General features: G+C 38.1%; 1 protein-coding gene across 2 annotated transcripts in view; it reads left to right on the top strand.

The window, feature by feature from the left end:
- Positions 1-13,149, top strand: part of RABEP1 (rabaptin, RAB GTPase binding effector protein 1) — an 81,885-nt gene that overhangs the window by 50,483 nt on the left and 18,253 nt on the right. For both annotated transcript variants that reach the window (XM_084863262.1, XM_084863261.1), the window contains 5 exons: positions 1,612-1,790; positions 4,281-4,412; positions 8,440-8,907; positions 10,132-10,236; positions 11,905-12,021. In XM_084863262.1, coding sequence (XP_084719388.1) covers positions 1,612-1,790; positions 4,281-4,412; positions 8,440-8,907; positions 10,132-10,236; positions 11,905-12,021 — 1,001 coding nt within the window. The remainder of the gene's footprint in view (positions 1-1,611; positions 1,791-4,280; positions 4,413-8,439; positions 8,908-10,131; positions 10,237-11,904; positions 12,022-13,149) is intronic.

Raw genomic sequence — 13,149 nt, 5'->3', positions numbered from 1 at the left:
TTGTTCTTTCTTTACAATTTTTTTTTGATTTTTATTGATTTCAGAGAGGAAGGGAGAGGGAGAGAGAGATAGAAACATCAATGATGAGAATCACTGATTGGTTGCCTCCTGCACGCCTCCTATTGGGGATTGAGCCTACAACCCAGGCATTTGCCCTTGATTGGAATCAAACCTAGGACCCTTCAATCCACAGGCTGATGCTCCATCCACTGAGCCAAATCAGCTAGGGCCAAAGAAGTTGTTCTTAAGTGGAGTTTTGGAAGATTGGTAGGTATTTATTTGTCAATGACGAACATAATATTCAAGGTCATTTGCATGTGGTACAGCTACAGCAAGGTAAGGAAGTAAAGAAGTGTGGTTCAGCAGAAGAGGTGTAGCATGCAAAATGTGAAATAGGAGAGGTAGGTGTGGGCCACGCCACAGAGACCTTAGGCTAGGGATTTTGGATTTTATCCTATGGGCAGAAAGGAGTCTCTGAAGGGTTTTAAATCTTTTTTTTTTTTTTTTTTAAATAACTTTATTGAGATGTAATTTGCATGCCATGAAGTTCATTCTTTTAAAGTGTACACTTCTAGCCGAGACCGGTTTGGCTCAATGGATAGAGCGTCGGCTTGGGGACTGAAAGGTCCCGGGTTCAATTCCGGTCAAGGGCATGTACCTTGGTTGCGGGCATATCCCCAGTAGGGGGTGTGCAAGAGGCAGCTGATCGATGACTCTCTCTCATCAATGTTTCTAACTCTCTTTCTCTCTTCCTTCCTCTCTGTACAAAATCAATAAAATATATTAAAAAAAAAAATAAAGTGTACAGTTCTAATTTCAGAACATTTTTTTTTTTATTCCCCCCCAAAATTCTGTATCCATTGCCAAACATCCCCTCTTCTCTCCTCCCTCCCAGTCCCTGGCAACCACTAACCTACTTTCTGTCTCTATAGATTTGCCTATTCTGGATTCCTGTATAAATAAGATTATATAATTATGGTCTTCTCTGAAGGGTTTTAAATTTGCAAGTGATAATATTAATTTTGCATTTTAGAAAGTTCAATTTAACAGCAGGGTGGAGGATAGAATAGAGAAGGTAAGAATGATGGCAGGAAGAATAACAAAGGGACTGCTGTTGTAGTTGTCTAAGTTATGATGGCTGATCTAAGGCAGAAGATGGCTGTGTCATACTGCACAGGAGGCAGAGTTAGTAGGTTACTGTTTCATTAATCAGCTTCTGAGGCAGGAAAAGTCAGAAATGTGAGTTGTCTCTTGTTTCTTGCTTAGGTTGAGCTGATAAATATCAACAACACAAGCATTTACAAAGGTTCTTTGACTTAGCCTGAGAGATCAAAACTAAATGGGCTAAGAAGGATTCCTGGGTAACAGATTTATGAGTGGTTACTAAACCTTTGATCTTTAGAGCAACATTTTCCAAAGTATATTCCCTAGCATAGCAGTCACCAACTGGTGGTCTGTGGTCCATGAGGTCCGAAAGATTGGCAGCTGCTGCCCTAGAACATTTGTCATGTGATGGCACTGTGGCAAAGATTTTTTTTGTCAAAGAAATTTGGGAAATGCTGTATTGCCTATCATTGAAATTCAGGGTTTTTGATTGGGGGATTTTTATAGTTTGCCATCTTTTGGAGCAAGAGCGACAACAACACAATCAGTTAAAACATACGTGGCAGAAGGCCAATGACCAGTTTCTGGAATCTCAGCGTTTGCTGATGAGGGACATGCAGAGAATGGAGATTGTACTAACTTCAGAACAGCTCCGACAAGTTGAAGAACTGAAGAAGAAAGATCAGGTGAGTAGCATTTTTATAGGACTTGCTTGCTTTGTTAATAATGCATTCTCACTCATTCACATACATGTGACTGCATTACTTTATGTATCTTAGAGACTGACTTAATCCAGAAATAAGGTGATGTATGCCATTTCAACAAACATAGGTACATTTGAGGGGTTTTGTTTTTCAACTTTAGAAATGGCCTTACCTGGAGGTCACATGTTTAGAAATGATCTGCTTCAGACTGCAGTATGCAACAGTGCACATTTCTGAGAAATTATTTCTCTATAGTTCTGTCCAGTTTTCCTAGGGCTCTTGGAGTATGTTAATCCAGGCCAGGTAGAGAGTAATGGCCAGTCTCTTATTTCAGAGTGTAGGCACTTAGTCACCACTCCTCTTCCATATACCTCACTTCTCATGTGCTCAGTCCCATCAGGTTATTCAGAATTCCCTCAGATGGCTGCCTGTGCCCTGTACTTTTGTATGTACTTCCTTTTCCCCTGGAAGCCTTGCTTATCTGCTCTCACAGAATTGGCAAACTCGTATTACTGAACCTTCAGGATCCAGCTGAATTTCTGGCTCCCTCAAATGAAATCAGTCATTAAAAAAAACCATACTTGTATAGTATTGCAATTATTTGTGAGTTTGCCTCTTCCTTCTAGGCATTAAAAGTATCTTCCTCATTTTTGAGTGAATGACTACATTTACTTCAATAATTCCTTTGGTATTTCATATAAATTTTTGCATTAAAAAAAAGATTTTTAAATTGATTTTTAGAGAGGGGGGGGAAGTAAAGAGAGAGAGAGAGAGAGAGAGAGAGAGAAAGAAACATCAATGTGAGAGCCAAACAATTGCCTACCTCCTACACACCACTCACTGGGGATGGAGCCTGAAACCTGGGCATGTGCCCCAACTGGGAATCCAACCAGTAACCTTTTGGTACATGGGCTGACACCCAACCAACTGAGCCACACGGTCAGGGCTGTACATCTATCTATTTATCTTTCTATCTATCTATCTATCTATCTATCTATCTATCTATCTATTTTTATTGATATATATTTTTAAAATATATTTTATTGATTTTGTACAGAGAGGAAGGGAGAGAGATAGAGAGCTAGAAATATCGATGAGAGAGAGAGAGTCATCGACCAGCTGCCTCTTGCACACCCCCTACTGGGGATATGCCCGCAACCAAGGTACATGCCCTTGACCGGAATCGAACCTGGGACCTTTCAGTCCCCAAGCCGACGCTCTATCCATTGAGCCAAACCGGTCTCGGCTATTTTTATTGACATTTTACAGAGAGGAAGGGAGAGGGCTAGAGAGTTAAAAACATTGATGAGAGGGAAACATCGACCAGCTGCCTCCTGCATACTCCCTACTGGGGATGTGCCCGCAACCAAGGTACATGCCCTTGACCAGAATCAAATCTGGAACCTTTCAGTCCGCAGACCGACGCTCTATCCACTGAGCCAAACCGGTTTGGGCTGTACATCTTTCTAATGGATAAATAATACTCCTGTTAATTTTCTACAGTGATCTGAAGGACTGTTCTATGCAAAGTTTTTTTCTTGGATCATTTGAAGATGAGAGGCTTGCTTTTCTTTTTCGAGAGTGGAAGGGAGGGGGAGAGATGGAGAGACAAAAACATTGAAGTGAGAAAGGCACATAATTGGTTGCCTCCTGCACATGCCCTGACCAGGGCCAGGGATTGAGTCTACAGTGAGGTATATGCCCTTGACCAGAATTGAACCCGAGATCCTTCAGTTTGAGGGTCGACACACCATTCCACTGAGCCAAATCAGCCATGGCCAGTTTGCTTTCTTTTGTTTCGCCTTTCACATGGAAGCTATTTCCTGATTTCTTCTTTTTATTAGGGTTCATATTTTGTGCCTATAATATTAAAATATTTTGTTTTGCCCAGCATAGTTTAATGGTTGAGCATTGATCTATGAACCAGGAGGTCACGGTTCTATTCCCTGTCAGAGCATATGCCTGGGTTGCCAGCTCAATCCCCAGTGTGGGGAGTGTAGGAGGCAGCTGATCAGTGATTCTCTCTTATCATTGATATTTCTATCTCTTTCCCTTCCCCCTTCCTCTCTGAAATCAATATATATTTAAAATATATAAATAAAATATTTTGTTTTGACAAGATGCCCTTAGATTGATTACAAAAACTTAAGTGTCCAGTTTTCTTTCCTTATAAAGTTCTTGTTCATTTTTGTTTTGAGCGGTTAAAGAACTATAGCAGGGGTTTTCAAACTACGGCCCGCGGGCCACATGCGGCCTGCAGAGGAGTCTGATCCGGCCCGCCAGGTTTTTTCGGCAGTGAGCGCAGCCGAGGTGTTACAGTAGGAATTAGTAGTTCATATAGTCCGGCCCTCCAGCTCTCTGAGGGACCGTGATCTGGCCCCCACTTTAAAAAGTTTGAGGACCCCTGAACTATAGGAATCATTAAATATAGATTACTGGGTAATGTACATTATTTTTCTTTCTAACTTTTAGGAGGAAGATGAACAACAAAGAATTAATAAGAGAAAGGACCACAAAAAAACAGAGGTTGAGGAAGAAGTGAAACTACCAATAGTGTGTGCTTTAACTCATGAAGAATCTTCAGCGCAGTTATCAAATGAAGAGGTATAGTGAATCTGTAATTAAAATCATTGTATGCGTGATGTTACCATTTTAGCTTCTCATACATTTATCAATTACATTGTTCATAAAGGATGTGTGTAACTACTAGCTTAAAATGATACCTACTTTCAGTCATTCTTATGTTGGTATAAGAGTACTATTTGAAATGTGTTGCAATTTCTCTCATAGTCTCTGAAATAATTTAGATATTCTTTTATCCAGTGGTTCCAAAATTAAACCATTAGGAGAAATCTTTAATATCTGCAATATTTTTATATGAATAGTTAATGTTGCTAATACATTGAGCTTTTTGTTTAAAAGAGATTATTTAAACACTTAACTCCCTATATCATATATGAAGTATTAACCAGTATTAGGTCTTAAAGCCCTGAGAATAATAGTAGGTGAGGTTTGGCAGATTGTGGTGGGGCAGGGTAGAACATTTCAGGTATTGGGAATGGATGGGGTGGAGGGACCTGGAGGTGGAAAATGTAGGGTGGTGTTTTTATGGCCTCATTACCTTTCATCCACAGTGTGGACGGGCCTCCTCATTAGGTTTTCTGTCTTCAGCCTGTTCCACTCTGTTGCACCCTCAGCATTACTGGCAGATTTATTTTTCTTTCTTTTTTCTTAAATTTCTTTATTGATTAGGGTATCAAATAATTGTCCTCATCCCAATTTATTTTTCTGAAGTGTAGCACTAGTCAGGCTGCTCGCCTAACTCAAAACTACCACTGCCTCCCATTGCCTACATAATTAAGTGCAAATTCCTCACTCAGATCGCCGAGGTCATTCATAATGTGCACTCTGTTTTAGCCACATTGATTGTCTTGTGCTACACTCCCCACCTTGCATGGTGGTTTCTTCACCTGGAATGCTTATCTCCCTCTGCTTTTCTGGTATTAAAATCCTTCTGTTTATTCTTCAAGACTCATGCTGGTATCCCCTCTTCAATGAGAGAAAAGCTTCTCTCACTGCTTTTAGGATAAAAACTGAAAAAGGAACCTAGCTTGGGATATAATTATTTAAAATGTTTAAACACTCAGCTCCCTATGGCATATATGAAGTATTAACCAGTATTAGACAGTATTAGATGGTTGAAAGGACCTTCTAGCCTTACTGTGCTGGCCACTTTATCCGAGCCAGACCTTTCTACTTACTGCCAGTGCTCACATGCCTTGTTTATACTGTCCCTGCTGTTTAGAATTTCAAGCTCACTTTCCTACCCCTGCCTCCTTCCGGCCTGCTGCAGCAATTTCAGTTAAATTGGATTAAGGATCTTACCCACTTTCAGAGGTGTTTTTGTTTATTTTGCAGATTTACTCTGAGCCATGAATATCTTCCTGGTAGCCTATATTTCCATATTTATGGATTGTTGACATTTTAAGAAAAGTTTTAAATCCTGTCAGACATTGAAAAGTATGATGTAATTGTTTTTCTGCATTCTTTGTTTTGAATCATACACTGAGGACCACTAGGCCTGATTCTGCTATTTTTTTTTTTTAATAGTTAGATTCCCAGGAGACTGTCTCAACTTTTGGGTACTGCCAAATATTATGTGGTTTCTGTGTCATGCAGTCCTGTGTCCAGGAATGTTTGAAAAAGTTTCAAACATTTCCAAAAATATTTTAGCAGGAATATAGGAAAGGGAGATTTTTTGTGATTTGCAATGAAGCATCCCATTGGCTAGTTTGAATGAGTCTAGTGGGCTTTGGGGTAGGAGAAATACTGGCTTGGTGTGTAAGAGTCAGATAGAGGAATTAGTTGGAGGTATTGACTCAGGATTAGTTGATTTGTATATGAAAGGCATGTTTGCAGGCAAGTTGTATATTCTAGGAATTGACTAACTTGGGAGGGGCAGTCTCTCCTTGACCAGTAAGACCCCACAATGTCAAAAACATTGTAAAATGTAGAAAATAAAAGTACACTATTTGCACACTGATATAGTATAGTCAAGTTTGTTCATTGTCCCAAAAATGTATACACACTTTAATTATTAATTCTAGTGAGTTAAATCTGAAAAGAAACATCAATTGAGCAATCAGAAAAAATGTGTGTATACATTGTTTATGACACCCTATATAATTCTTTTTTGTACAAAAATCATATGAACTTACCTGATTACTTTGTTAGTATAAGTTTATGGGAAAAGAACTGCTGAGTTTGAGGATGTAAACATTTGTAAGGTATTAGAACATACTGTTGCATCATCTTTTGGAAACACCACAACAGTTTACACTTCTCCTGGAAGTGCTCCTTATGCTGTTAGCATCATGGCAGTCTGCTGTTTTTCTGTCCCGGTCCCCTTCCCTCTTTGTCACAGCAGCATTGTATGTGATAGCATTAGCTGTTAGGCTCCTTCATAGTTCACAGAATGGGTTCCCAATTCTTATTAGGATACTTCTTTGGGACCTTTGCCCAAATATGTACTTAATATGTACTAGATTTATGTTCCTGAGTCATCTGAATTTCACAGGAAAGAAATCAAGAACTTAACATAAAAGTTGGCAACTATTTTACCAAGTAAGGAGATTTTTTTAGACATTAAAAAAATTTTATTCCACAATCTTTTTTAATTTATAAAAGGAAGGATGTTTAACAACAACAAGAAGGAAGGCTATTATCTTAAAATAAAGGGTAGTACTTTAATTTGAGTGCATTTAGTTTCAAGAGAAACTTGCTACATTTTCCTTGTTTTCTAACCCTCACTGGCTGTGTGATTGCATCACGGAATGGCACTGGCGCCCTTTTTCACTTTGAGAATGTGCTGTACCACATTTTTAAAAATTGAGATGAAATTCATGTAACATAGAGTTAACCATTTAAAGTGCAGCAGAGCCGAAACCGGTTTGGCTCAGTGGTAGAACGTCGGTCTGCGGACTGAAAGGTCCCAGGTTCGATTCTGGTCAAGGGCATGGACATTGGTTGCGGGCACATCCCCGGTAGGGGGTGTGCAAGAGGCAGTTTCTCTCTCATCGACGTTTCTAGCTCTCTCTCTCTCTCCCTTCCTCCTCTCTGTAAAAATATCAATAAAATATATATTTTTAAAAATAGAGTGCAGCAGAATTTAATATTCTTACAATGTTATTTAGCCATCATCTCTGTCTAGTTTCAAAACATTTTGATCACCCCCCCAAAAAAAGACCCTGTATCCATTAAGGAGTCACTCACCATTCTCTTTTCCTCTCAGCCTCTGGCAGCCACTTGTTTGTTTTTGGTCTTTGTGGACTTATCTATTGTGGACATTTCACATATTTGGCATCAAACGATATATATATCTTTTGCATCTAGCTTCTTTCACTTTGTGTACCACATTTAACATGTTAATTACATCGTGCTTGAAACTTGGTTTCTGGCTTACCACATTACCTTCATTTCACTTCTGCCACACTGTTACTCCTTCCTCTCTCCATCCCCAGAATGTGTTTTTCAGAGTTCTGCCCTTGACCCTCTCATCCTACAGATTATATTAGGTGTTCTGATTTGCTGCTGTGATTTGAATTATCATTATATGATGGTTACTCCCAAGTCTCTGTCTAAAGACTTAAATGTCCGTCTATTGGATGGACATTTCCACTTGGATATACAACAGGCATCTCACACTCAACATGCTCAGCACCGAATTTCAGCAAACCTTCTCTGACTGCTTATGTGTGGACTAAATTCCTTTCCTTGAGCTATCTGTTAATTTACAGGGTCACATTTTATTAAATACAGTGTTCTGATCGCATGTTTACTTGTTAATTTTTCATGAAGCCGTAAGCATCTTGAAGACAGAGATTGCTCACAGTTGTATCCTGAGTTCACAGGATGCAAGTTGTATCTTGCTCACAGATGAATCCCAAGTTCCTGTTTTTGTGTCCAGCAAGCAAATAGAGGATACTCAATAAATATTTGTTCAATAATAGTGAAGGTTACACACTAATGATTATCATTTGTAACGTGGTAAAATTCTTTTAGTATATGGTAGTTTTCCATTTTGAAAATACGTACAGAGAATTTTCTAATGTGACAATATGTATTTTCACAGGAGCATTTAGATAGTACCCATGGTTCAGTCCATTCCTTAGATGCAGATTTACTGTTGCCATCTGGAGATCCATTCAGTAAATTGGACAATGACATGTTTAAAGATGGACTCAGGAGAGCACAGTCTACAGACAGCTTGGGAACCTCAGGCTCGCTGCAATCCAAAGCTTTAGGCTATAACTACAAAGCAAAATCTGCTGGAAACCTGGATGAATCAGATTTTGGACCACTAGTAGGAGCAGATTCTGTGTCTGAGAACTTTGATACTGCCTCCCTTGGGTCACTGCAAATGCCAAGTGGGTTTACATTAACCAAAGATCAGGAAAGAGCAATCAAGGCAATGACACCCGAACAAGAAGAGACTGCGACTCTACTCTCCAGTGTCACCCAGGGTATGGAAAGTGCTTATGTGTCTCCCAGTGGTTATCGCTTAGTCAGTGAGACAGAATGGAATCTCCTGCAGAAAGAGGTGAGTTATCTTTTTCTCTTTTCCTCCTGATCACTTTGAGCAGTACTGGGTAACTCCGGAATTTATTGTTCATTCAGAAGATAGTCCCTGGAGTCAGTACATGTACATGCGGTTAGCAAGTGGATATTCACCTTATTGTCTGACCCTTGTCATAGTCTGCTTTGGCTATTCCAGGTGATTATGATGAAGGAACTGACTAGCTAATTGCATTGAGTGTGAACTTTCTACCTGCAGTCATACCTCTGAAGTGGAGCAGTCTGCCTGAATAGCGTAGCTAAGTTTAAGTTAGAGGAGCCTGAATTTGCTTTGCTTTGCAGTTTCTATAATCTCAGTGTATTCCAAGATTCCTAGTTTTTCATTTTTCTTGTCAGCAGTAGATGCTGAGAGTGAATTTAAGGGGAGGGGGTGGGAAATACGGGAAAGAAAAAAAGGCAACTTTTAATGAGGTTAATTTTTCTTTTGATAATATTTGTAAATTCAGAAGTAATATAGGAGATAAAACCTGTAATATTTACTTGCATAGTGCTTTACAGATTACAAAGCCCTTTCACATACCTCATCTCTTTGAGCTTCTTGATAATAATGAGGCAGTCAGGACATTCTTGTCGCCAATTTACAGGGGAAGAAACTAGCTCAAAAGGTCAAGTGACTTGTTTAAGTTTCCCCTTTGACTTGGCAGCGAAACCTGGGTTAGAATACAGGTTTTCTGACTTCCAGTGCTTTCTTTTACCCAGGGTTACTTTTCTTTAAAGGAGCTGTCAATCAGTAAGTAGAACAGCTTATTAAGCCCCAAGAAACTTTTCTTCTCTACATGTGAGAAGGTGCTACTTAACAGTTTCATACCTCCTTGGTAATCGGAGCAGGTGAAGTGGGTAGTTGGCACTGGTTCCTCCTCCCATCCCCTTCCTTGGCTGGGTTTCAGTTGTGAGCTCCACGGTGTAGTACTTCTGCCTGCTTTGTGTTTTCCTCAAATGTGGTGTTTTGTGGCACTTAGTCTCTTGGTGGTAAAGTCATGTCCCTTGTTTTGCTTTTGTACTTGTAACAGCTTAAGACTTTTTAGAATCCAATCCTATGTTGTAACTTCTTGCCTTAAGTACCTGAAGAAATTGCTTACTCCATGTTCTACTTTGAGTAACATCGGTAAGATTGTGCATGTGTTCCTCACGTTTGTGATGTAGAATTATTTTGTTCTGCCTTATAAGAGGTGATTTTGGTGCTCTTCAGGTACATAATGCTGGAAATAAACTTGGTAGACGTTGTGATATGTGTTCCAATTATGAAAAACAGTTACAAGGAATTCAGATTCAGGAGGCCGAAACAAGAGACCAGGTGAGTTTCTTTTGGGTATGCCAAATTGGTAAGCTGTTGTTGTTTTCATTGGAAGTGCAGGATTAATTTGTTTTCCCCTCCATTTGCTTTATGAAGTACATCAGTCTTCTTAAATATGAAATAATTTGGTACATGCAATGTCAGTTACATCTCCAGTGGGAACACACTAGAACCTCTGCTTCTATGTGTCTTTGCTTTATCAGCTTGCCCAACACCCCATAGGTCAGCTCCGCTCTTTCAGAGACACTGATATATCCTTCCTACAAACTTGCCCCTTCTGCCCAAGGCTTAAAAGTGATACTATCATGAGTATATAAACATGGAACATTAATTGAATATTATATTAATCAGTATTTGGAATCTTCATTGCTTATTGCCTCTATTTCTTGTTATAAATTTGTTGAATTAATGAGGTTAATTTACAGGGTCACAGAAATTAAGATTAGGTTGATCTGGTATACTGAAATTGACAAGTACCTTTTACAAATATAGTACCTAATAATGAACTCCTCGGTAACACTTAGAAAATAATGTGGAATTCGTGAGAGTAGGCTTGTGAAAGTATATGTAAGGAAAAGATACTTTTTTCCCTTATATTTCCTAATGTTCTTTGATTGTTACGAAGATTGTTCCCTTTACCTTCAACGTAAGTTTAGGCATATTAGAATGCTGGCTTAATGTTTTCAAAAGCCATTGGCATTGATTTCCTTCCTATATGCTTTTTTCATAGATGGTTGAAAAGTAAATTCTAAAGCTGTTTGTGAAACTTAGGTTAGCTTCTATAATAATAATATGGTGTTGGAATGGGCTATCTTGGACTGCACAGTCATTTCAGTAGACATTCAACTGTTTGGCATTTTGCTGACTCCTGGATATTCGGGTACAAATAGAACATAGTACTGACTGCCCATAAGGAGCTTTCAGTGTTGCTAGCCAAGCTATCAGTTCCATATATTATAGTTTGTTCCTGAGATGTACACACAGAACTAGTGGAGGGACAGGAACATCTAATTTTACTTTGGGGTCAGTTGAGTAACACTTGTGGGTAACGAGTTAAATTTCTTTTAGAACTTGAGTAAAAAGTAGGGGAAAAAGTGAGGAAAGGGTGTTGAAGGAGAGAAAAGATGTACAAAAGAGCAGAGTTATGAAGGAAAATTATGTGTTCTAGAAAGTATGAATAGTTCTGTGTGGTAAAATAATGGGAGAGGAAGTTACGGAGATCATGATGACATCACTGAGGGAGGGGTGATGATTGAAGGGATTTAATTTGACTCTGAAGACTTTAGGAGACATCTAAGGATTTTAAGTAGGGAAATGGTAATGTGATTTGACTTTTGTTTTAGAAAAAATGTCTGATGTTAGTATGGATTGTAGATGGGAGGCAGAGGATATACTAGTGTCAGAGAGGCCGCTGTCCTAGCTTAGAGGACCCAGGAGGAAAAAGATAATGTATGTGAAAAATGATTTGTTAACTGTAAAGCAGAGTATATTCATCAAATTAAGTCCTTTTTCTCTCTCTCTCTCTCTTTTTTTTTTTTTCTGAATTGACAAATCTATGATTTTTTTCAGAGAAAGAAAATTAAATAAAAAAATTTTGGAGTTACAGATTTTTTTCATTTTATAAAAGAATTCTAGTACTTCCTTCTAATTGACATTTAAATTATATAGGTGAAAAAACTACAGGTGATGCTAAGACAAGCAAATGACCAGTTAGAGAAGACAATGAAAGATAAACAGGAGCTAGAAGACTTCATAAAGCAGAGCACTGAAGATTCAAGTCATCAGGTAAATGAGGGTTTTTAGAATGTGACCCATTTGGGGGGTGACTGGGTTGTTTAAATAAAAAAATTATGAAAACTTAATAATGTTTCTTTCTTGCCCTGAAGATTTGGCAGTTCTGTTTTCCCTCTTAACTATTTTTTTCTGGTATCTGTTTTGTAGATTAAATAAAAACAACAGAACTTTTGAAGTAACTGATTAATGAATACCAGGAGGCTGATTCTCCTTTCCCCTTTGTTTTTTATTTGGTTCTCTGCTGTACAACAAACTTGCAGACAGAAGAGATACTAATGATCTTTTAGAAAGTAAAAAAAAAAAAAAAAAAAAAAAAGTATAGTGTTCATAGTATAAAAACTCAGATATACCAGAACTAACATCCTTGTGTAACCATATCAAAATCAAGTAATAAGACATTAGCTAGTCCACCAGAAACCTTCACTTTCTCCTCCACTTATCACCCCTTCCTCAGAGGTAACCATTGTCCTAACTTCTAATACCATTAGATTGGTTTTGTCTGTGTTTTAATTTTATTTTGTTATTTTAACAAATGAATTATATAGTTTATATTCTTTTGCGTCTGTCTTCCTCTATTCAACATGTGAGATTCTTACTCAAGATGCTTGTAGCAGTATGCTTATTTTCATTGTTTATAGTTGTACTAGTATATGGATATATTACAATTTATATATCACAGTGAGCATTTGGATTGTTTCTGGTTCTTGTATATTATAAATAATTCTATTTTGAAATTTTTGTATAGGGTTTGTTGAACATATTTCTGGTGGGTATATGCCTAGGTGTGAAATTCCTGGGTTAGAATGTTCAAAATGTCTTTAGTAAATACTAAGGCCAAAAAGTTTTGCAGTGTGTTTGTATGAATTTATACTCTCACCAGCAACATATGAGAAGAATTCCTGTGGATTACAGTCTTGACAAACTTCATTTTGTTAGTTATTTTAATTATAGCCATTTTGTTGGGGTGTGAATAGTATTTCAGTGTGGCTTAGTTTGCATTTCTCTGATGACCATTGAGGTTATTTAACATTTTCATGTTAATTGGCTACTGGGATATCATTTTGTTTGTGTGTTGAGATTCCTTCTCAAGTCTTATGCTAATTTTTTCTATTGCATTGT

This window comes from Pipistrellus hanaki, assembly GCF_964339955.1.
Source record: "Pipistrellus hanaki genome assembly, chromosome: 16".
Lineage (NCBI taxonomy): Eukaryota > Metazoa > Chordata > Mammalia > Chiroptera > Vespertilionidae > Pipistrellus > Pipistrellus hanaki.
Note: the sequence above shows the minus strand (reverse complement) of the source record. Positions and strands in the feature narration are given on the sequence as shown.